Genomic DNA, 26,402 nt, shown 5'->3' on the forward strand with positions numbered 1-26,402 from the left:
CTGCCGTTTGAGTCTTGAGATAGTGCCAGCCTGGCAAGGTGTATTTTTTTTTTTTTTTTTTTGCAGGGGTTTGTGTTGCTTTTCAAATTGTTTGCTGTAGTTACACGATGTTAGGTTCCATATTAGGAGCTACCACCTAGGAAAAATATCTAGGCATCTTAATGATAATACTTTAAAATCGTTGGCTTAGTGTGCTATAGCAGTCAAAAAAGCAAATAGAATGTTAGGAATTATTAGGAAGGGAATGGTTAATAGAACGGAAAATGTCATAATGCCTCTATATCGCTCCATGGTGAGACCACACTTGGAATACTGTGTACAATTCTGGTCGCCGCATCTCAAAAAACATATAGTTGCAATGGAGAAGGTACAGAGAAGGGCAACCAAAATGATAAAGGGGATGGAACAGCTCCCCTATGAGGAAAGGCTGAAGAGGTTAGGGCTGTTCAGCTTGGAGAAGAGATGGCTGAGGGGGGATATGATAGAGGTCTGTAAGATCATGAGAGGTCTTGAATGAGTAGATGCGAATCGGTTATTTACACTTTCGAATAGGACTAGGGGGCATTCCATGAAGTTAGCAAGTAGCACATTTAAGACTAATCGGAGAAAATTCTTTTTCACTCAACGCACAATTAAGCTCTGGAATTTGTTGCCAGAGGATGTGGTTAGTGCAGTTAGTGTAGCTGGGTTCAAAAAAGGTTTGGATAAGTTCTTGGAGGAGAAGTCAATTAACGGCTATTAATCAAGTTTACTTAGGGAATAGCCATTTGCTATTAATTGCATCAGTAGCATCTTCTTAGTGTTTGGGTAATTGCCAGGTGTTTGTGGCCTGGTTTTGGCCTCTGTTGGAAACAGGATGCTGGGCTTGATGGACCCTTGGTCTGACCCAGCATGGCAATTTCTTATGTTCTTAAGGGTTTGCAGGTACTGAGATGAGTGTATGTGGGGAAGAGGTAGAGAATTGCGTGAGCATGCATGTAAGATTTTGGGAGTGAATGAAAAGAGTGAGTGTGTACGTGTGTGTTAAAACGAGCATGGATAGTATGTATGAGAGTGAATATGCATGCGTTGCGTGTGTTTGCGTGTGCGTGCTGTTCCAGTGTGCCCTCTAAGGATTGGGTTGCTGTCAGCATAAAACCGATAGGCTTTTTGCATCAAAGGAAAGTAGTGCTCACAGGGTAATGAAACCGAATGTTTTTGCTCACAGCAGCCCGGATCGTATAGAGGTAGAAATGGCACTGGTAGCCACTGAATGTTTGAGTACACAAACAAGCTGTGGATCTTGTTTGGAGGGCTTATATTGCAAAAGACTCTGTCTATCAGAGTATTTGGCCCGTACTCTGATAGACTCAAACATTCAGTGGCTCCCAGTGCCATTTCTACCTCTATACGCTGTCATTGGCACATATTGGCTCTCCATGATATTTTCAAGGATATACCATTGATTGTTACTACTCGGGGAGTTAACATCAAAGACAAGTTAGTACATGCACAGTGCTTAATGTCATCAGAGGAATCACCTGAAGGACATAGATGTTGTGGACAGTGTCCTCATTGTATCAACAGTATTGATGGTCAGATGTGGCAAGAACCGATTACAGGCTATCGTGTCTACCATAAATTTGATACTACCTGTAATTCTGATCACGTTGTTTATGCAATTATTTGCCCATGTCCTCGTGTATATGTGGGTAGGACTACCCGCAAATTAAGAATAAGACTTAATGAACATAAGTCGAAATTGAATACAGCTACATTGTCAGCTCCCATAGTCACGCATTGTGTACAGCAAGGTCATTTATTTAGTTCATTAAAATGGACTGTCATTGATCATGTGCCAATATCTCTGAGAGGTGGTGATCGGGAAAGGTTACTAAATAAACGTGAAGCTTTTTGGATTTTTACGCTTAAGACACAGGCACCTTCGGGTTTGAACGAAGAGCTAGAATGGATTTCATTGATTTAGACTTATACGTTATGACGTATTTGTCATTCTCCACCCCCCGGGATCTGTATGGAGCACCGTAGTGGGTTTTTTTTTTTTTTGCAAGTTTTTATTTATGCATGAAAGGCATATCAGACAGAAGAACATGATATCCAGATTATTAACATGTAAAAATACAAACTGGATTTGTGATCAATAAAACAACCATAAACAACCAATGTCTCGTCTCAGTTTTGAAGCCAGATTACATTATCATACCCAGTCGCAGACAATAGCCTCTCAATAATTTTTCCCCCCTAACCCGCTCCCCTCCCTCTAATTCCCATCCCCCTCTCCCCCCTCCCCAGATTTCCCTTAAGTAATCTCCATAGACAAGTAGAGCCAACAACCAGCCTACTGTTGTAGCCATGTCAAGTAAGGTGCCCACACATCCTGAAATTTACCCACCCTATCTTGCCGAAGTGCGGTTAAGTAACCCATCTGATAGATCCTTCCCAATCGTGACTGGACCTGCGACAATGTAGGGGCACCATCAGATTTCCATCTGAACGCTATTTCACTTCTAGCAGCGATATATATCTGTATTAGCAGCGTGGCATGCTTGTCGCTGAGATCCCCGTTCACCAGGCTTAGGAGACACCCCTTGGGATCCAGTCGTATCGTAACTCCCAGGACTTGGGTTGCAAACCCCGTAATTATATCCCAAAAAGCTTGTATCTTGGGACACCCCCACCACATGTGATAGAAGGTCCCCTTACCGCCGCATAATCTCCAGCAAGTACCACTGACTCGGGGGTTCATACGGTGCAATTTGTCCGGGGACATATACCATCGATACATTAATTTATATCCGTTTTCTTTGATGTTTGCGGATACAGAGCTCCTACCCACTAGCATATGACACCGGTCCCACTCGTGGTCCTCTAACTGTTGACCCAAATCGGATTCCCACTGTAATTGATAGGATCCTTTGGTTTTATCCGCACTGTTAAGAAGTAAGTAGATCCTAGATATCGGTTTAGATAAAGGACTGCGCTGATCACAAAAGGATTCAAATAGGGATTTACCTCTGGAAAGCTCCCCTGACGCCCCCTCCGATCGTAAAAAGTGAGTGACTTGCATGTATGCGTACCAATCCCTTCGTGTTCCCCCGTACTTTTCCTGGATCTCCTCCAACCCCAACTCAGCTGACCCCTGGAACATTTGTCCAGCCTTCGTTAGCCCCATGCAGGTCCATCTATCTGAGAAAGCTTTTTCCAATCCCGGGGGAAACCCAGTGTTGCGCAAAAAGGAGGTTAAGTGGTAAATCCTCTTGGACCCCGCCACCCTAGGCCTCCACACTGCCCAAAGTCGCAACACCGCCTGGGTGAACGGCGTCAGAGAAGATACGTTGACTTTCCCGACATCCTTACTCCACACCCTGGTTGCCAGTGGAAAGTCACCAGATGCTGCCTGCTCGATTGCAATCCAGGATTTAAGTGCGCCCGTCGCGTGCCAACTGACGATCACACCCAATAGGATTGCAGTATAGTACCAACCAATATTAGGGACATTAAGACCTCCCCTCGTTCGGTCCCTATATAAAATGGTCCTAGAAACCCTAGGCGGTTTATGCTTCCATATAAAGCGGAACAATTTTCTCTGCCATATCCTGATAGCCCCATCCGGCACCGCCACCGGCAACGTCTGAAAGACATAGCAAAGCCGGGGTAGGATGTTCATCTTAATGGCCGCTATCCTGCCTAGCCAAGATAGATCAGTCCTATCCCACCTGTCCAAGTCTTGTTGTATCTGAGACCACAAGGAATCATAATTGAGTTGATATAGAGACTCCAGATGGGCCCCCAGTTTAACCCCCAGGTATTTTATAGAGTCCTTAGCTTGGCGAAAAGGCAGTGCTTTCCCCACGGACGCATACTGAGCCTCTGTCATGGAAACATTTAGCAGCTCAGACTTGTCAGCATTGATCTTAAAGCCTGACAGTCTCCCAAACTCCCGAATCTCCTCTAATAAGACTGGTAAGGAGAGCTCTGGCTTGCTGAGAGTAAATAACAGATCGTCTGCAAAGAGCGAGATCTTGAAATCTAAATCCTGAACCGATATGCCGTGTATGCCCGCATGCCGTCTTACTTTCTCGGCCAGTGGTTCTAACGAGAGGGCAAACAACAAGGGCGACAGTGGGCAACCCTGTCGCGTGCCCCTCTTAACTGCGAAAGGGTCTGAGTACGCCCCATTGATTTTGATTCGAGCATGCGGACCACTGTAAAGTTTTCTAACCCAATTAATAAAGAATTCCCCTATACCCATAACTTCCATAACCTTAAATAAATACGGCCAATGCACCCGGTCGAACGCTTTTTCAGCATCCACCGTCAACAGCACCGACGGGATTTCCTTAGACTGTGCCCACCACATCAGTTCCACTACCCTGCGAACATTGTCCGAGGCGAGCCGGCCAGGAATAAATCCCGACTGGTCCCCAGCCACCAACCTAGGAGCTACTCTACCAAGGCGAAGTGCCAGCGCCCTCGCCAAAATTTTCAGGTCAATGTTTATCAGGGATATTGGCCTGTATGACCCGCAGAGAGTGTGGTCTCTTCCGGGCTTGGCCAGCACTGTGATTCCTGCGGTATTGGATTCCTTAGATATTATTCCTCCCCCACGAAGATCATTATACATATCCACTAGCGGAGGTAACAATTCTGCACTAAAAACTTTATAAAACTTTCCAGAGAACCCGTCCAGCCCAGGAGCCTTCCCCAATTTGAGGCCCTTAATAATAAGGGATATCTCCCCTTCCCTCAATTCCTCATTGAGCGCAGAACACTGCTCTGGAGATAGTACCGGTAGATCGATAGCTTGTAACGATTGGTCTATCTCCTCCTCCGAGCAGAGGGGCTCCGAGTCGTATAGTTTTCGGTAAAATTGATTGAAACATTGCCCAATTTCATGCTGAGAATACACATATTGCCCCTGATCTCCCTTAAGCTTAGTAATTTGGGATTGCGCTGTCTTTTCTTTTAATTTACGGGCAAGCTGTCTTCCAGCCCGATTACCCCATTCAAAATGGTGCTGTTTCAGCAGCTGAAGTTGGTACGCTATCCGATCCCCATCTAAAACCTGAAGCGCCTGCCGAGCGGCCAATAGGGGTTGTAATAGACCAGGGTCGAGAGTACGCTTATGCCTCAATTCTAGACTAGCCACTCTCTCCAATAGAGAGAGTCTCTCCCGGTCCCTCTCCTTCTTAACATATGCCGCTCTGGCTATACACAAACCCCTCACATAGGCCTTTAAGCTATCCCAGACAGTCCCTGGTGACACTTCGCCGTTCCCATTAATATCCAAATAATCGCTAATGTGCTGCTTAAGCTGTGCCACAAACACCTTATCTTCAAGCAATCTATCGTTCAGTCTCCAAAATTTAGTGCCAGCCCGGGAGTCTTTGGTCTGTAGAGTGAGCCATACTGGGGCATGGTCGGACCATGTTATAGTGCCCACCTCCACTTCCAGGACCTTCCCCACTAAATCCTTATCCACCAGAAAGTAATCAATCCTGGAATAGGATTGATGGGGGTGGGAGAAAAATGTATAGTTCCTGGATGTGGGATTGCGCAACCTCCAAATATCCAGGAGACCACGATCTCCCACAAGATGTTTAAGGGTTTTCCGTGCAAGTTTTCCCCCCACTCCACCACTGTGGGAGTTATCCAGATAAGGGTATCTCGTGAGATTAAAATCTCCCCCCACAATGAGGCGCCCTTCGGCCCAGTCGCTAATGACAGCCGATAGTTTCGTATAAAACGCAACTTGATCTACGTTGGGGGCATATACATTCAGGAAAGTATACTTTTCTTCATTAATAGTTGCTTTTACTAGTATATAGCGACCCTCCACATCCCGGATCTCAGAAAAAACATCCGCCACTACCATATTAGCAAACAATATCCCAACCCCTGTGTATTTATTCTGAACAGTAGCTGCAGCATGGAAAACTTGTGGGTAACCTTTAGAAACCAACAAACGCTCGTAGCGTTTTCTAATGTGGGTTTCCTGGCAGAAAATAATATCCGCCTTGTGATGGGCCATATCACGTGTAAACATTTGCCGTTTGTGATACGTGTTCAGACCCTTGACATTAATGGAAACTATTTTTAAAGGCTTCATGGTGCTGTGTTAAAGGGCAGCCAAAGCCACAATAAAGTCACTGCATAGCCGCCGAGACTTGGCCCTCCAAAACTTCCCTTCATAACTGTTCGCCTCTCGCCCCATGGAGTTAGTCTACTCCCACAATTACTCCTCCCCGTGTTCCCCCCCCCCCCCCCCCCCCCCCCCCCCTTCCCCACTTCCAACCACTCTGTACAGAGTGAATCCCCTCCAGTAGAGACCTAACGTCACCGCAGGACCTGAACAGGATCCCCTCTCCTCCATATCAATAAACACAAAAGCAAGTTTAACATCATAAACAGTTAACCCCCTGTGATAATCATGGGTGCTAAATCATGGTCCCTTGTGATTTAAGCAGACCCCCTGTTAATCCACTGCATACCACAGGTCCAGTAATATCGGCAGAACTCAAACTCAGTCTATGTCCTCCATACCCTGGCAGTTACCGCCAGCTCACCAGGCCGCCATGTCACAGTCCAGACTAGCTCATCCTGGTTCCTCGAGTCCCGAGGTGCCTGCGGATCTGCGGCGTAATCTTCTTCCCCCATTGTCCACTCTCTTCCAACTTGGGCGATCGTGTTTTCCGCTATTACTCCCTGCAGAAGATGCAGAGGGCCCCTCGGCACCCACGGCTGGTAAGCCGGCGCCCCGCAGTATGTCTTCCGCTTCCATCACTCGCTGTACACGGGACTGTACGCCGTTTATCGAGAAGAGTAGACCAAATGGGAAAAGCCATCTGTACTTAATATTTTGGGCGCGAAGTATGTTGATGACATCCTTAAATTCACGCCTTTTCCGGATAGTGGAAATTGCCAGGTCTTGGAACACCTCAATTTTACAGTCTTTCCAAGTTATAGAACCCTGGGCTCGCGCTGCTCGTGCTACCGCTTCCTTAACAAGAAAGCTATGAAAGCAGGCTATTATGTCCCTCGTCTGCTTGTTCCTCGGGTTACCAAAAGCTCTATGTGCTCTCTCTAACACCACTTCCCGCGGCTTCTCCTGGATACCCTCTGGATCCAACAAATAAGCACAAATGTCCTGCACCACTTGTGTGCAATCTTTAAAGGCGTCCCCTTCTGGCACCCCACGGAATCTGAGATTTACTCGCCTGGTTCTGTTTTCTAGATCTTCAACATGGGAATGGAGCTCCTCGTGAGCATCCCGAAGCTGTCCCAGCTCCTCCCGGACCGAGTCCAGCTCTGCTTGCGTGTCCTGCAGGCCCTGCTCATTTTCGGCCGCTCTCCTTTCCAGTTCACGGACATCTGTTTTTGTGCTCTCTAGCATATCTCCAAGCTCCTGACGGAAGCGGGCCATGTCCCCCCGCAATTCTTGAAACCAGGCGCGAAATTCTCCCCGGTTAGGGATCTCCGCATCCGCGGGTGCGATCGCCGTCTCCGCCTCCCCCTCCGGCTCCGGAATCGTCGCCATCTTGCCTGCTTCCTCGAGTGCTGCCACTGTGCTCGCCGCCGCAAAGGAGAAGCGATTTAAATCGGGCTTTTTCCGTGGAGTGGCCATGAATGATGTGCAGGGACCCCGATACACCCAAATTCAGAGTTCGCCGATCCAGCTAGGCGCCGATGGGGGTGGATAACCGGTGGAGGAGAGGGGAGCCGAGGTCTTAAGCGGCCATCTTAGCAGGTGACGTCACCGGTCTCCCACCGTAGTGGGTTTTAAATGAATGGAGCACCGTAATGGGCTTTAAATGAATTTACCAATTACGTCATTACGCTACAGCAATGAGCGTTGTGATTGGCAGTTTAATCATCTGTGTGTCCGGTTTAAAATCAGAGAGGGTTAGTTGATAGCGTCTCAACAACATTGAACGCGTGATGGCGTCTTTTTGAAAAAAGAATGTAATACTAACAGAGGACTTTCGGTACACCGACTGAACATTAAACAGGATAACATCCCCTGAAGAAAGGTCTGTTCGCGGACCTGAAACGTGGCCACGTCGGGTTGTCAGCTATTACCAGATAAGTCGGGACTTTTAAAATCATTTTATGAAGTCAGCTGTTCATGATATTTAAAAAGAAAAAAATGAAAAATCACACTAAGAAAATGGATATAGGTGTTTGAACTGGTTGCACATTTCTTAAAAAAAATTGGATGGAGGAGGTCCGGTTTATGATTATATGTACAAATTTGAGTTCACCCTGGTTGGGGTTTTAAACTCATATATATGAAACCTGCCCTCCATCTTTTAAAAATTTTTTTCCAATTTAAACAGTGAGGCTAGTTTGGGTCAATACACAGATCCAACAGCCTCCTGCATGAATAGCATTGGAATTTTGAATGACAAGATTCACAGTTTGTGACCCATTGAGTGTTTAAAGATTTTATTGAAAATAATTCAGAAAGGGGGTTTTTGAATGTGAATTGGACAGTTCTATCCAAAACATCAACCCTTAATTGGTTGTGAGTACTAATCCCCATGCCTTCTTTTAAGGGCAGTAACCGCTGCTCTGTGCAGGTCACCCCCCCCATGCTCATTAGTTCCCCAGGCCATAAAAGACGCGGCCCTCGTTTTGGTTGCTGTCTAAATCCAGTTCCCCCTTTTCCCCCCCTGCCATTGAAGCAGAGAGCAGTGTTAAAGTTGCATCAACAGTATATCCAGGCTTATTGGTTAAGGGCAGTAACCGCTGCACACGTTCTTCATTTCCTTAAGGACTTGGCTGTAGAAGCAGTCTTGGACTTTTTCCCTTGTGTCTGCGCATCCGTATCCTAGTACAGTGGTTCTCAACCTTTTTCCCCCATCGTGACACACCTGACAGGCCACGCTCACATGTGTGACACACTGCTCATTACAATTCACGGCGGAAATAAAAAGTAAAGGTCCAGTAATTGTTTAAAATGACACAAGGAAAAGATACATATTCTGTCTGAACAGAAATTGCATAAATAGTAAACATCCCACACCAAAACAGCACCAATTTCCAGCACTTAAACAGTAACCACCTTACCTAAGAAAAGGCAACACTGAAATATTACACCAGGCCTTAGGACACCAATACACCTCCTATTAGGAAAATGGACCAAGTCAGGCTGCTATAGAGACCTACACAGAAACTACACGCCAGCAGAAAACCTCACCTGAATCACGTGCTGTCCCTCACCTAACATAGAATAAAGAGACCAAGACGCATAACTAGAAGCATGCAGAGAAAAACTGAATTGGAAACTGCAACAAGCCAGAGTCTCTGTATGCAGTATAACAAAGGAAAAAAGAAACATCACCCATCCTTATAAAACAAATCCAGAAATATAAAATCAACAGCTGTAAAACCATACTAACAAAAAGAACAGATTATTTCAAAACAGCTGATGAATGGAATATCCAATAATTAAAAACTCATAAAAAATTCTAGATACCAATAATATTTCAAAATAGCAGATGCAAAGGCCCAATAATGAAAAATAATAAGAATACAAAAAATGTTTTGCTCTGCATACCTGGGAACATTTGATATCCAGGACTCCTGAGATTGTTTTGAATTAGCAGGAGGAGGGGTGGTTTGCTTGGAGCTTTCTCCTCTCTCTCACACTGGCTCTCGATTACACACCTATACACACATCTCCAGCACATTCTGGATGATTGCAGAGAGAGTGTAACGTAGAAGCATGGGTATCGAAGTCGCTCACATATACACATGCTTTTTCTCTCACACTTATAGGCTCTTAATTACACATTTACACATGTTATCTGTCTTTTCACGCTTACACACACAGGCTTTTAATCACACACATACATGCTGTCTTTTTCTCTCACACGCAGACTCTCCTTCACATGCTTAGAAACATGCCCTCTTTCTTTCTCTCATTTACACACAGGCTCTCAATCACATACCGACATGCTGTCTCAGCTAAACCAGCTCTCAATCACACACAGACACACATGCTCTCTCTCTCTCATTTACACACAGGCTCTCAATCACATACTCACATGCTCCCTCACCTAAACCAGCTCTCAATCACACACAGACACACATGCTCTCTCTTACATATACACACAGGCTCTTAATCATACATACACATGATCTCTCTCACACACAAAGGATCTCAATCATACACACATACTCTTTCACACAAACAGGTTTTCAATCGCAAACTTCCATTCATGCTCTCTCTCTCACACGCAGGCTCTCAATCACAGACATACTCTTTCACATATACTGGCTCTCAATCATTCACATACGTGCTGTCTCACTCACACACATACACACACAGGATCTCAAACACACATGCTTGCTTGCTCATTCACTCTCTCTCCTTCCCTCCCTCCCCGGAACTAGCGGCAGCAGCAGTCTCCTCCCAACCCTAACCTCCTTCATTTTCAGCCCCTCGCGCGGAGAAAGGAGTCCCATCGGCCTTGGGGGTCGACGTTCTTCATCTTTTTTTTCTCTGAGCCGCGTTGCTCATTCCTCCGGCCGCGCCTCTCTTCTGTTCTTTGGGTCGATGCTGACCACACTAGCATGGTCTCTTCTTCCCGCGCACGCACCCACTGCTCACCACTTCCTCTTCCGGGCCGCGGGGGGGAGGGCGGGAAGAAGAGACCATGCCGGTGCCGCTGACTCCAGCTGTTCTGCCGCGTTCCGCCCGGGCTGACAGCATTTTAAGCCCGGGCGGAGGAGGACCGGGGAGCAGCTGGGTCAGCGGGGGACCAGGAAGTGTGGTGACACACCTGCATGTTCTTGGCGACACACCGGTTGAGAACCACTGGTCTAGGCCATGGCAGTCAGGGCCCTCAGTTGTTGTCTGAATCCAATTTCTTTCTCCCATGCCATCTAAGCAGGGAGCAATGTTGCAGTTGCATTAAAAGCTTCAAAGCATATTGGTAATCTCCATGTCTTCTGGTAAGGGTAGTAACTGCCATACCAGCGAGTTGCCCAACTGCACGCTTATCTCATTTCCGACCTTTAGCCTGTAGAGATCCGGTGTTTATCCCATGCTCCTTTGATAACAGTTTGTGCTGATAGCTACTTAAGTTGGCATCAGCGCAAATCCCTAAGAGGCACATCACTGACTGGAGATGCATGCACTGACCAAGGATATCAGAAGTTCTCGATTCAAGCCTTCTCCAGAATTCTTTTCGTAACGCACAAGTCCACCAAACATGGATATTTGTCCCCACGACTTCTCCAGCACAAGCTGGATGATTGCAGAGAGAATGTAACGTAGAAGCATGGGTATCGAAGTCTTGCTCACTAGTTTATACATTAGCAAATTTTCACCTAATCCCTCTGTCAATTGCAGCCCTAAATCTTTGTTCCAGAAGTTCATTAACACAGCTATGGATTCCTGCTCCTCATGGGATAACGTAATAGCTCAGTACAAAGGTGAAAGAATCTTGCAGTCTTCCTCTACCATCAATAGCACCTGTTCTATTTGTCAGGGCTTTCTTCAGACTCATAATATCCCCTCTGCTATGGACAAATGTGCTCTTTTCAAAGACCTACCTAAACCCTTCCCTCAAAGTAATCTCTCTCTCTCTCTCTCATTCTCAATCTCTCTCTCTCTCTCATCAAAAGTATGTCGTCAGTCTCATCCCACAACTGCCCAAGAAATCTTAATCCTATAATCCACCAGTCATCAGCCTCTGGGTGAAAGGTGGCTATAGAAATTCTTGGATTGACTTTCAGAATAGCTAGCAGCAAATGAGTGCCCAGGGGAAGTGTACACTATGATCGGACAGGACCTTTAACACGCATCAAATTTACGGGGCAGAGGGAGGCAAGAATAACAGAAGTGGAAGATCAAAGCTTTCAGCTGCACCGCTCTCTGAGGAGCGCCAATGCTGTGTATAATCTTTACCAGATATGCCCACTGTGAGGCCTAATAATAGGTTAGGAAGTGCCATGCCCCCCATTCTTTGTTTGCTGTAGGGTACTTGGCTTTAATCTGGGAGATCTGCCCTGCCTAACAAATCTGGAAATAGGCCCATTGAGATTTGCAAATAATTTCATAGGCAGATTTATGGGGAGATGATGGAATGAGTACACCAGCATAGCAGCACATTTATCTTCAAGATTCCAGTTCTTCACATCCATGAAACAAACAGCCCAGACCATTGCTGCTTATCCTCTAGGATCTTGTCACACACAGGCACATAATTGGCTTTATAAATATCAGATCAACGTTTTGGCAGACTCCCAGATACTTGGGCCCCTCTTTAAGCGATGTGAGATATATATATATATATATATATATATATATATATATATATATATATATATATATATATATATATATATATATATACCAACAAACTCCCCAACAAACTGCTGTCAGGGTTAAAAGCACTATTATAATATATAATAAAGCATTTCAAAAAATGTGGTTGTTTTTGAAAATATAAAATTTATTAATAGCTTCGACCAAATCACCAATAATGTGTATGAATAAATATATTACAAATCATAAACTATAACATACCTACTAAAATCCTCACCAAACCCCTTAATTTTGACCCTCCATCCTCTTCTAATATAACCCTCAATCTGGCCCTAATCAACTAAATATTCCCTCCTCTCATCGACGTTATAACAGGTCTATGTTAAAGAAATACACCACTTAGTACTTCAACTATCTGAAATCTCGTGTCTTCAATCGCATTCCTTGGTTCACACATTAATCAACTACTAGTGGTGTATATCCTTTAGATGTCTTTACATCCCATCCCGACAAGGTCCTCGTTTCGCCAAGATTGGCTTCTTCAGGGGAAAACTTTAATTATGACCAAACGTCAATGGAAACGAATAACTTCCATCACTGATATCTGCACTCTAAGCGGAGTGGATACAGGAAAATACACATCCAATTCACTCTGGCTCAATGGCTCCTACGTTTTATGTGTAAATTCTCCCGAATATGAATGTGAACCTCTATGCCGCCTCTTCACTCCGTCCGCACATGCTTCCGATCATAAACTCTCCTCGCCCGGTTTCAAAATTGTATCACCACACCTTATTTAAGGAAAAAACGCTGTATTCAAATGGAGTCACCACTCCCTCGATCTCAACAAACTTTCAACCAGCACAGCGTTCAACCAGACCGGTGTCGGTTCCTTATCTTCTCAAATTAGTTCAAACAGCTGCTCCAAAGTCCCTCTACCATAATTAAAGTTTTCCCCGGAAGAAGCCAATCTTGGCGAAACGAGGACCTTGTCGGGATGGGATGTAAAGACATCTAAAGGATATACACCACTAGTAGTTGATTAATGTGTGAACCAAGGAATGCGATTGAAGACACGAGATTTCAGATAGTTGAAGTACTAAGTGGTGTATTTCTTTAACATAGACCTGTTATAACGTCGATGAGAGGAGGGAATATTTAGTTGATTAGGGCCAGATTGAGGGTTATATTAGAAGAGGATGGAGGGTCAAAATTAAGGGGTTTGGTGAGGATTTTAGTAGGTATGTTATAGTTTATGATTTGTAATATATTTATTCATACACATTATTGGTGATTTGGTCGTAGCTATTAATAAATTTTATATTTTCAAAAACAACCACATTTTTTGAAATGCTTTATTATATATTATAATAGTGCTTTTAACCCTGACAGCAGTTTGTTGGGGAGTTTGTTGGTACATAAGCCTCAGCACTAGGGGAGATAGTATTGCCAAATTTTTGGTTAGTTATATATATATATATATATATATATATATATATATATATATATATATATATTCCTCCAATGAAGAACAGCTCTGCTGTAGGATGGTTAATGTTATACACAGGCACTTTACCATATTCCTCCAGCACCTGCAACAGCCTGGGGGCGGAAGTCTTCATCTGGGTCAGGAATACTAGCACGCCGTCTCTGCATGCAGGGGAATCTTATGGGATTTACAGTTTCAACAGAAATCCTGAAATTTCTGGTATCTGAGAAAATCTCCTGGGCCGGGATTTCAATGGATCAAACCACAAGGGGAAGAGGAGGGCCACTCCTGCCTTGTGCCCCTGTCTGATGTGAAAGGAGCTCAGTAGAGATCCGTTTTGTGAGCACCTTCACTGCGGGTGCGAATACGGTGCCCTGATCCAACCTCTAAATTCCATATCTTAAGTTATAGGACCGAAGAGGTGCAATTAAAAAGCACCAGTTCAGTCTGTCTAAGGCCTTTTCAACGTACAGGTAACACTAAAAGGCCTGGAATATTATGTTTCTGTGCCAAAGAAATAACAATGAAAAGCCTGTCTCGTGTTGCTCAAGGAAAGTTGCCCCTTAACAAAGCCAGTCTGGGCCTCCATAACCAACTAGGGCACATTACCTTCAAGTCTCAGCTGTAAAATCTTTGCCATGATTTTTATTTAGAAATTGTGTATGTTGCACTATCCTATGTTCTAGGCGGCTTCAGAAGAACATTCATAAAAAGGTAGAGACATCTCATACCAAACAATAAACTAGAAACAAAAGTAAACAAAAAATACGCAATATAATCACAAGCATGAAGCATGCAAATAAAATTACCACAGTAGGATGTTTAATATACATAGTTACAGTTGACTGAGATCCAATAGGATAGGAGCCAGGGCCCTTCCCTTCTTGTAAATTAACACACTGGTGGTATCAGTCAGTCTGGGAAGGATGGGGGTTCTTTCAGGTACTCAAACATGGCCACCAATGGGAGTGCCAATTCTAAAAAGAATTTATTATAAAAATTTGTATGAAAGCCGTCAGGACCAGGACTCCTACCAGCCGTTAAAAGCTTAACTTCTTGCACATTTCAGCAGGCAAAACGTGCCCTTAGTTTCTCATTTTGTTCAGGTGAAACTTTTGGATAGGTTTTTAAAACATTTTAAAGTATATCGGAAACAGGAAGCCTGTGAGGGAGTCAGTTGGACTTTTATAAGAGAGAGTGGTTTACAGAAGGCACTTAGGGAAGACAAGACCATAGTGGAAAGACTAAATGAATTCTTTGCTTTGGGGTTTACCGAAGAAAATGTTGGAGAGATACCTGTGCCGGAAATGGTATATAGTGGTGATTATTCAGAAGAAGTGAAACAAATCATGGTGAACCTTGAAAGATGTAATAGGGCAAATTCACAAACTAAAATGTAGTAAATTACCTGGATCAGATGGCTTACACCTTTGAGTTCTGAAGGAACTCAAAAATGAAATTGCAGATCTATTTCTAGTAATTTGTAACCTATCTTTAAAATAGTCTATTGTACCCAAAGACTGGAAGGTGGCCAGTGTAACCCTATCTTTAAAAAGGGCTCCAAGAGTGATAAACTATAGACTGGTGAGTCTGACTTCAGTGCCAGGACAAATCATTGAACATGTAGAAAGACCTGGTTTAATGGGACATAGCCAGCATGGATTTACACAAGGGAAGTCTTGCTTTACAAATCTGCTTCATTTTTGAAGGGGTTAATAAGCATGACTAATGTTGCAATATGTTTTTAAATTATGTATAACTTTTTGTGAACTAGTTCAGATTATACAAAAGAGTGCAGTATATAAAAAAATATATTAAATAAACAAATAATGGCAAGCCATTGGATATAGCGTTTTTGGATTTTCGGAAGTCATTTGACAAAGTCCCCCGGGAGAGATTCCTGAGAAAATTAAAAAGTAATGGGATAGGAAGCAATGTCCTGTTGTGGATTGTAAACTAGTTAAGAGATAACAAATGGATAGTAGGACTGAATGGTCAGTTTTCTCAGTGGAGAAGGGTAAACAGTGCAGTGCCTCATGGGTCTGTACTGGGACCGGTGCTTTCTGACTTGTTAAATCAGAAGCAGATTGTGAGAATTTGCAAGAGAACCTTGCAAGACACAGAGACTGGGCATGCAAATGACAAATGAAATTTAATATGGACAAGTGCAAAGTGATGAACATCAGGGAATAGTAACCCACACTGTAATTACCCAATGTTAGATTCCATATTAGGAGTTACTATCTTGGAAAAAGATCTGGGAGTCATAGCAGACAATACTTTGAAATCTTCAGCTAAGTGTGCAGCGGTGGTCAAAAAAGCAAACAATGTTAGGAATTATTAGTAAAGGAATGGAAAATAAAATGTATCAATTCATGGTGTGATGACACCTTGAGTACTGTTTGCAATTCTTGTCGCCACATCTCAAAAAAGATATAGTTGCACTGAAGAAAGTAGAGAGGCAACTAAAATGATAAAGGGGATGGAATGGCTCCCCTGTGAGGAAAGACTAAAGAGGCTAGGGCTGTTCAGCTTAGGAACGGTTGAGGGGGATAATATCAAGGTCTGTAAAATGAGTAGAATAGTATTAGTGAATGTGAGTTAGTAATTTACTTTTTCAAAAAATACAAAGACTAGAGAATACTCCATGATTTAAAATAAATTGGAGAAAATTATTTTTCGCACAATTAAGCTCTGGAATTCAATGCCGGAGGATGTGATAAAGTTAGTTAGTGTAGCTGGGTTTAAAATAGGTTTGGAGAAGTCCATAAACTGTTATTAACTTGTAGATTTGGGGAAAGCCACTACCTACCCCTAGACATTGGTAGCATGGGATCTATTTAATGTTTGGGCTCTTGCCAGGGACTTGTGACCTGGATTGGCCATTGTTGGAAACGGGATGCTGGGCTTGATGGGCCCTCGGTCTGAGTCAATATGGCAGTTCGTATGTCCTAGATATGCCTCTTCAGGTTTTTGACTTCCATAATGAGAACTAGCTTATCAAAGGTCATATGGCCCCATTGTTAAAATAAGCACAAATTGGGCCAGTTTTAAAGGACTCTTAAAGAGTCAACTGTAGCAAGCCATTACCTCTGATATCGAATTTCCAATTGTAGCCAAAGTTGTTAAAAAGGTCATGGGAGACTGATTAACAGATATTGTCTCTAAAACTAATGTACTGAATTTTTGTCCATCAGATTTTAGGCGTGATCATAACACCCAATCAGCCCTTGGTGCCGTGAACAATGAGAGTAGATTGAGAGTAGATGGTGGAAAGGATGCCCTCGTGTCTTGATTTAGATTTATATTCCGCTTTTTGGCATTTCAAAGCAGATTGCATTCAGGTACTGTGGGTATTATTGACATGGATGCAGCCTTTGACACCGTGGGCCATTTATTGCTCCTTAAAAGGCTGAGTGAGAGAGGTCTTGGAATGGCTTAAATCTTTTCTTGCTAACAGGTTGAATGGGGCTCTCTGCTTTCCAAACCTAAGCTGTTGTCCTGTGGTGTAGCAAACAGTTAAGTATTTGCACCTCTTCTTCTTTTTAATATTTATTTGGCCCCTTTAACTGCAGTAATTCAAGAGCAAGGCTATAGTACTTGTGAACAGATTTTCCATACTGGGTCAGACCAAAGGTCCATCAAGCCCAGCATCCTGTTTCCAGCAGTGGCCAATCCAGACCATAAGAACCCAGCAGGATCCCAAGGCGTAGGAAGATTCCGAGCTGCTTATCCCAAGAATAAGCAATGGATTTCTGCAAGTCTCCCTTAGTAATGGTTTATTTATTTATTTAAAACATTGGTATTCCACCTATAGTGACTCTATCATGCTAAGATTCCAAGTAAAACAGATAATAACATAGAAAACACATACAAACAAATAAAATATAAACTAAACAAATACACAGATAAAACAACGTAAACAAACCTATATCATTACAATAACAAACCATTCATTGCTTGCATAGATGCCTCTCTGACTAAATTTTCAAGCCTTATAAACTGCTGATCCATCTCTGCGCCCTCATTTTACATTAGCTCCTGAAATGCTTCCTGAACAAAATGGTTTTTAATATTTTACGAAACACCTTGTAATCATCAAGAACCAGAGTATCCTCAGTCAGAGCATTCCGTAACATAGACCTCATAGTTTCTTGCCAATGAATATTCCTTATTGAGGGCACCTCCCCATAGAACTTGTGGGGAAATAAAATGGCCTGATTAGCACTTCATAAGAAGGCAGGATGGGATCAGATCTTTTGACAGGCATGGTGTAAACCACATGTTATCTGAATATGTCAAAAGTAACCCAACCATTGTTGCGTGTCGATTCAATTGGAGGATGCTGTGTGGTCGGCTACAGATCCATTGGGAAGTTTCACCATTTCTCTCTATTGCGAGTCATCCGATGTTGTTACCAGGCTTGGAGAATCTGCTTTTTTTTTTTTTTAAATGGGCCAGTAAGGGATTATCCACCTTATGACAGTTTATACATACTGAATCTGCCACTGTTTGTACATTCATGGAGCTGTGATCAGATTTCGATCTCTCACAGGGAATTTTATGCTTATTTGCAAGCCAGACATTTTATCGAACATGACTTATTCAAAAGGTCTTCAACAGTAAATGCTCAACAGCTAGATTGGGGTGTGTGTGTGTGGGGGGGGGGGGGTGGGGTTTGTTTGTTTGTTTGTCCCAGACAAAAGATGTCTTGTGCCTCCTTGATAAAAGCCATTAAAGACATAACGGCAAGATCCAGTGGAAGAAGTTGGCTACTCACTGGAACCAAGAGTTGGATGCACCTATTTCAGATAAGCCTTAAAATCCTGTTTTGTGGACATCCAAAACATTTTGGAGAAAATTTTACTTCGGGAGACATACTCCAAATTTTTACGCTGTTTGTTCGTCTCTTCTGTATGGGCCTTCAGAGCTAATTGGTATCCACAGACAAATGTTTAAAATGTTTTAACTGCTACAGGTACTCTTTTTCACTGCTTTTGGGATGTGCTGTGGTACTTCTGGAAAGTAGTGCTGGGTTTTTTTCTTTTATTTATCTTTTTAGATTTATATTCCGTTTTTCACACTTTTTTCAGCATTTCAAAGTGGATTACATTCAGGTACTGAAGGTACTTCCCTATCCCCAGAAGGCTTACAATCTGACGGGCCGATACAGTAAAGCGCAGCCGCGATTACCCTGTTTTTAACCCATTTTGGACGCGTATGGCTAACCCGCGATTCAGTATCCGGTTTTACGCGTCCTTACCGCTTACTGAAACGGACGTGTATCCTTCTCTGCCCGCCGCATGTATATGATATGTTAATGATCCATTTAGCTATTCCCTCCGATACAGTAATGTGCGCCCAGATTATCGCCTTTTTAACCAGCTATTTTGCTGCGTCTTTAACCTGCAAATTTACTGCCTGCCCTGACCCTGACGTTAGTGTGGTGTTCAGTCACCTTCCCGCTGCCTTGAGCTGTATCTTCGCCCCCTCTGGATCTCCCTCTGCACAAAAGTCATTTAAAACATGTTCCTTTCACTCTAGTGCCGGGCAGCTGGGGAAGGCCCGATCTGGGCCCGCTTGCCCTGCAGCCGGGGGAGTCAAGGAGGGAGGGGGTGGTTAACCCTTTCCTCTCCGCGCGGACGCCCTAAAGAGGCAGGCGACAACCCCCCGCTGCGCCAGCTTTCCGGAAAGTTCACCCTGCGAGGAGAGGGGAGCTGGAGACCCCAAAAGCCTTTCCTTCTTCTCCTCCCCGAGCGTGGCGGAGCAGTTTAGCAGGGAGCTCGCGGCGTCCGTTCATGGACCTTCCTGCCGAGTGCACCTTCATGGCCTTCCGGATCGCATTCAGTACACACGCAGACTCGCTGCCCTGACCTTCCCTCCCCTGAGAACTGCACTCGCATTCAGTACACACGCAGACTCGCTGCCCTGACCTTCCCTCCCCTGAGAACTGCACTCTCATTCAGTACACACGCAGACTCGCTGCCCTGACCTTCCCTCCCCTGAGAACTGCACTCGCATTCAGTACACACGCAGACTCGCTGCCCTGACCTTCCCTCCCCTGAGAACTGCACTCGCATTCAGTACACACGCAGACTCGCTGCCCTGACCTTACCTCTCCTGAGAACTGTACTCGCATTCAGTACACACGCAGACTCGCTGCCCTGACCTTCCCTCCCCTCAGAACTGCACTCGCATTCAGTACACACGCAGACTCGCTGCCCTGACCTTACCTCTCCTGAGAACTGCACTCGCATTCAGTACACACGCAGACTCGCTGCCCTGACCTTCCCTCCCCTCAGAACTGCACTCGCATTCAGTACACACGCAGACTCGCTGCCCTGACCTTACCTCTCCTGAGAACTGCACTCGCATTCAGTACACACGCAGACTCGATGCCCTGACCTTACCTCTCCTGAGACCTGCACTCGCATTCAGTACACACGCAGACTCGCTGCCCTGACCTTCCCTCCCCTGAGAACTGCACTCGCATTCAGTACACACACAGACTCGCTGCCCTGACCTTACCTCTCCTGAGAACTGCACTCGCATTCAGTACACACGCAGACTCGCTGCCCTGACCTTCCCTCCCCTCAGAACTGCACTCGCATTCAGTACACACGCAGACTCGCTGCCCTGACCTTCCCTCCCCTCAGAACTGCACTCGCATTCAGTACACACGCAGACTCGCTGCCCTGACCTTCCCTCCCCTCAGAACTGCACTCGCATTCAGTACACACGCAGACTCGCTGCCCTGACCTTACCTCTCCTGAGACCTGCACTCGCATTCAGTACACACGCAGACTCGCTGCCCTGACCTTCCCTCCCCTGAGAACTGCACTCGCATTCAGTACACACGCAGACTCGCTGCCCTGACCTTACCTCTCCTGAGACCTGCACTCGCATTCAGTACACACGCAGACTCGCTGCCCTGACCTTACCTCTCCTGAGACCTGCACTCGCATTCAGTACACACGCAGACTCGCTGCCCTGACCTTACCTCTCCTGAGAACTGCACTCGCATTCAGTACACACGCAGACTCGCTGCCCTGACCTTCCCTCCCCTGAGAACTGCACTCGCATTCAGTACACACGCAGACTCGCTGCCCTGACCTTCCCTCTCCTGAGAACTGCACTCGCATTCAGTACACACGCAGACTCGCTGCCCTGACCTTCCCTCCCCTGAGAACTGCACTCGCATTCAGTACACACGCAGACTCGCTGCCCTGACCTTCCCTCTCCTGAGAACTGCACTCGCATTCAGTACACACGCAGACTCGCTGCCCTGACCTTCCCTCCCCTCCCCTCCCCTGATACCTCTGCACTCGCATTCAGTACACACGCAGACTCGCTGCCCTGACCTTCCCTCCCCTCCCCTGAGACCTCTGCACTCGCATTCAGTACACACGCAGACTCGCTGCCCTGACCTTCCCTCCCCTGAGAACTGCACTCGCATTCAGTACACACGCAGACTCGATGCCCTGACCTTCCCTCCCCTGAGAACTGCACTCGCATTCAGTACACACGCAGACTCGCTGCCCTGACCTTCCCTCCCCTCCCCTGAGACCTCTGCACTCGCATTCAGTACACACGCAGACTCGCTGCCCTGACCTTCCCTCCCCTGAGAACTGCACTCGCATTCAGTACACACGCAGACTCGATGCCCTGACCTTCCCTCCCCTGAGAACTGCACTCGCATTCAGTACACACGCAGACTCGCTGCCCTGACCTTCCCTCCCCTGAGACCTGCACTCGCATTCAGTACACACGCAGACTCGCTGCCCTGACCTTCCCTCCCCTGAGAACTGCACTCGCATTCAGTACACACGCAGACTCGCTGCCCTGACCTTACCTCCCCTGAGAACTGCACTCGCATTCAGTACACACGCAGACTCGCTGCCCTGACCTTACGTCTCCTGAGACCTGCACTCGCATTCAGTACACACGCAGACTCGCTGCCCTGACCTGCCCTGACCATCCCTCCCCTCCCCTGAGACCTCTGCACTCTCATTCAGTACACACGCAGACTCGCTGCCTAGACCTTCCCTCCCCTGAGAACTGCACTCGCATTCAGTACACATGCAGACTCGCTGCCCTGACCTTCCCTCCCCTGAGAACTGCACTCGCATTCAGTACACACGCAGACTCGCTGCCCTGACCTTCCCTCCCCTGAGACCTGCACTCGCATTCAGTACACACACACAGACGTGCTACCACCTCCCCCCCCCCCCCCCCCCCCCCCTTTGAGAACTGCACTCTCGCTGAGGCTCGTGTTTTTGAGAGGCCACAGACTAACATTTTGTCCTCTCCTTTTTTTTTCCTCAGTTCATCAGCTCCTGCAGAGTGGAGTCAGCCCCAGCCTGTACAATGAAGATGGATTGACAGCCCTGCACCAGGTCAGATACCCAGGGTTCCTCTGGGCCGTCCTCTACTAGCACCTGCTACCATCTCTGTCCTGTCATTCCTCCTAGCGCGCCTCGTCCTCCTGGACCTCCATTTCCAGTGCTGCTTGGGACTCCCTTAAGTACCAGGTTCACATCCCCAGGCCAGGGAGAGGTGGGAGCTGTGACAGTGAGATTGAGTGGTGGACACTGCACTGAATTGCAATCCCCAAGACCTCTGGAGATGGGAGTTTTTCTTCTGCTGCACTTTTTATGTCAGTTTGGTCTATCTGTGATTTACGTCTAATCCCAGCTCATTCATTATCACTCAGTGTGACCCTGGATGAGTCGTGAATCTCTCTCTCTCTCTCTGCCTCAGTCTTAATCCCAGCACTGTTATTGACTCCTTGTGACCCTGGATATGTCATTTTATCTCTGTATGCCTCTGTTCTAATCCCAAAGAGTGAAAAAGAACTGATGATAAAAAAAAATAAAAAATCAGCATTTCCTAGTGTGTAGCAGATGGACTCAGGACCAGTGGGTGTAGTGCGCTCCTGCTAGCAGTTGGAGACAGATCAGATTTCAATCTGACGTCAGCCCTAGTACATATACCCCTGCAGGAAGTGCAGCTCTTCAGTATTTTCCGTCTCCATAGCAGTTAGGGACTCTGTGCACGCTAGCACAGCGTTAGAGTAATTTTACCAAAACAAGAAGAAATCTTACCTCTACAGACGAGCCCCGCTCTCCTGCGGTGACACCCGTTGGGTCCCTCCCCCAGTTGAGAATTCCCGAGGTGATTTCCGAGATCCCTCGGAGGTAAGCCTTGGTCCGGTGGCTGATCCTCGGCGTGGACCTAGCCCCCGACATCGGGTGAGGCTGAGAGGCAGCGGATGCAACTTAGAGCGCGACGGTGAAGGTATTTTCCCTCTCCCCCCTCTCTCCCCGCAGCCGGTGACCACCCGGAACGAGACCAGGAAGCGCACTCAAATCTCATGAACTGTGCTGGTGCCTACCTTGCATTTATAATCATTGCTACGTGATAACTATCACCATAAATCACAAATATATATATTTTTAGAAGAAGAAAAGGCAATATAAAAACATATATAAAGTGTTCAATGAATTAAACAATATCTAATTACAAAAAGTGAACACTAATGCATCATTTTGTATCCCAATCAATTAAAATTATTTATTTGAACAAAATTAAACTTTTTTTAACAAAAATAGCATACACAATATAAAAAAATATATAAAAAAAATCTCAATTTACGTATACTGTACACTATTCAGGACATGACTGTAGGTGTTATACTTAAATAATTATCCTGAAGCTAGGCCACAACAAACACTATTCAATGTCATGTTCAAAATGAGGAAAAATCCTCTACCGTTGACAAAAGTAATGCTAATTGTATGGCAAGTGATAGCCACTGCAAGCACGACTGAATGTCCAGTTCAAGCCAGAGAAAGATCCTCTGACATCAGCACAGCGTTGAGTACTGAAATGCAATTGTTCAAGAAATGCCCCGATAAAGGCCTTTTTGTTTCGCCCGAAGCTTCATCAGGGGGTCTGTTACACCAAATCAATTTCTATAAAATAAGAAAACTAGCATGAATCCAAACCCATTAATAAATTTAACATTGAATTAATCTCCAACTGCTTTCCCTCAGCGTCTATATTAGAGATCTTAATGCCCCAGTCAACATCAATCAAATGTAAATTGTCGCAAAGATTTTTTTATCTGAAAAAATGTATATAATAAAGACTAATATGAAATGCAAACCCATTAATAAATTTGAACATTGAATGTAAATGAATTTCCAACTGCTTACCCTTAGCGTCGATGTTTCAGAGATCTTAGTCCCACATCCAACATCAAATGTAAATTATCAAAGAATTTTTATCTAGAAAATATACATAATAAAAACTTTCATATTAAACCATATACCTATAAGAAAATCTCGGGGGAAAAAGAAAGTTACCAAAACAGAGCTGACCTGAGCCTTCCCCTCGCTGTCACAGTACGCGGGAACCAGAAATGATGCTCCTGCACCTGAAAAAAACTGATTACTCCGGCCCTTTTTAAATATTGGGGGTTACATTAGCCACCCTCCAGTCTTCAGGAACAATGGAGGATTTTAATGATAAGGTTACAAATCTTTTACTAATAGATCTGAAATTTCATTTTTTAGTTCCTTCAGAACCCCCTGGGGGTGTATGCCATCCGGTCCAGGTGATTTTCTACTCTTCAGTTTGTCAATCAGGCCTACCACATCTTCTAGGTTCACCGTGATTTGGTTCAGTCCATCTGAATCATTACCCATGAAAACTTTCTCTGGAACGGGTATCTCCCTAACATCCTCTTCAGTAAACACTGAAGCAAAGAAATCGTTTAATCTTTCCATGATGGCCTTATCTTCTCTAAGTGCTCCTTTAACCCCTCGATCATCTAACGGTCCAACTGACTCCCTCACAGGCTTTCTGCTTCGGATATATTTTAAAAAGTTTTTACTGTGAGTTTTTGCCTCTATGGCCAACTTCTTTTCAAATTCTCTTAGCCTGTCTTATCAATGTCTTACATTTAACTTGCCAAAGCTTATGCATTATCCTATTTTCTTCTGTTGGATCCTTCTTCCAATTTTTGAATGAAGATCTTTTGGCTAAAATAGCTTCTTTCACCTTCCCTTTTATCCATGCCGGTAATAGTTTTGCCTTCTTTCCACATTTATTAATGTGTGGAATGCATCTGGACTGTGCTTCTAGGATGGTATTTTTTTTTTTTTTTAACATTGTCCATGCCTCTTGCACACTTTTTACCTTTGAGGCTGCCCCTTTCATTTTTTTTCTAACTATTTTTCTCATTTTATCAAAGTTTCCCTTTTGAAAGTTTAGCACTAGAGCCGTGGATTTGCTTAATGTACCTCTTCCAGTCATTAATTCAAATTTGATTATATTATGATCACTATTGCCAAACAGCCCCACCACCATTACCTCTCACCAAATCCTGTGCTCCACTGAGAATTAGATCTAAAAATGCTCCCTGTCTCATCGGTTCCTGAACCAATTGCTCTATAAAACTGTCATTTATTCCATTCAGGAACTTTATCTCTCTAGCATGTCCCGATGATACATTTACCCAGTAAATATTGGGATAATTGAAATCTCCCATTATTACCGCACTACCAATTTGGTTCGCTTCCCTAATTTCTCTTAGCATTTCACTGTCTGTATCACCATCCTCACCAGGTGGACGGTAGTATACTCCTATCACTATACTCTTCCGCAACACACAAGGGATTTCTACCCATAAAGATTCAATTGTGCGTTTAGTGTCATGCAGGATGTTTATCCTGTTGGACTCTATGCCGTCCCGGACATAAAGCACCACACCGCCTCCCGGATGCTCCTCTGTCATTGCGATATAATTTGTACCCCAGTATAACACTGTCCCATTGGTTATCCTCTTTCCACCATGTCTCTGAGATGCCAATTAACACTGTCATCATTCATTGCTATATATTCTAATTCTCCCATCTTACTTCTTAGACTTCTGGTATTAGCATACAAACATTTCAAAGCATGTTTTTTGTTTGTAATTTCATTCTGCTTTTTTTTTTTAAATTTAATTTATACTTTATTAATTTTCTTCATTGATTACAATCATGAAAATAAGAAATGTCTAAATGTAAAAACAAAACATCAATTTTCCAATACAAATAAGCTTCATTGTTGACATATCCATAATTGGGGGAAATTAACAAGAAAAATATAAATATTCATTTATATATATTTTATCAATAGAACTCATACACATCTGAGTTCCATTGAAATCAAATATATGAAGGAGAACAGAGTTGTCTATTTTTTATTGATCGTCTGTCTCTCTAAGTTCCTTGCTTGATTTTTATCATTCAGAAATGTTTCTAGATGTATTGGATCATTAAATCCAAATTTTTTTCCCCTGGTAAGAAATCAAACAGGAGCATGGAAATTTAAGAAAGTCGCTCCCAGTGCCACAACCTGAGTTTTCAAAGATAAAAAATATTTCCTTCTCGCCTGAGTGGACGAGCAACATCAGGGAAAATTTGGACTTTATGTCCACAAAAAGGAACATCTCTCTTCCTAAACATTTTTCTAAATAGTATATCCTTATCTTGCTCTGCAACAAAAGATACAAATACTGTTGCCCTATTATCTATTAAGTCCACTGATTCTTCTAGAAAAGTTGTAATACCCAAATTAGGTAATCCT

General features: G+C 44.4%; 1 protein-coding gene across 1 annotated transcript in view; it reads left to right on the forward strand.

Annotated features, from left to right (window-relative positions):
• Positions 1-26,402, forward strand: part of PPP1R16A (protein phosphatase 1 regulatory subunit 16A) — a 114,294-nt gene that overhangs the window by 22,159 nt on the left and 65,733 nt on the right. The window contains exon 2 of the mRNA XM_029592246.1: positions 22,092-22,162. Coding sequence (XP_029448106.1) covers positions 22,092-22,162 — 71 coding nt within the window. The remainder of the gene's footprint in view (positions 1-22,091; positions 22,163-26,402) is intronic.

This window comes from Rhinatrema bivittatum, chromosome 2 (genome assembly GCF_901001135.1).
Source record: "Rhinatrema bivittatum chromosome 2, aRhiBiv1.1, whole genome shotgun sequence".
Classification (NCBI taxonomy): domain Eukaryota; kingdom Metazoa; phylum Chordata; class Amphibia; order Gymnophiona; family Rhinatrematidae; genus Rhinatrema; species Rhinatrema bivittatum.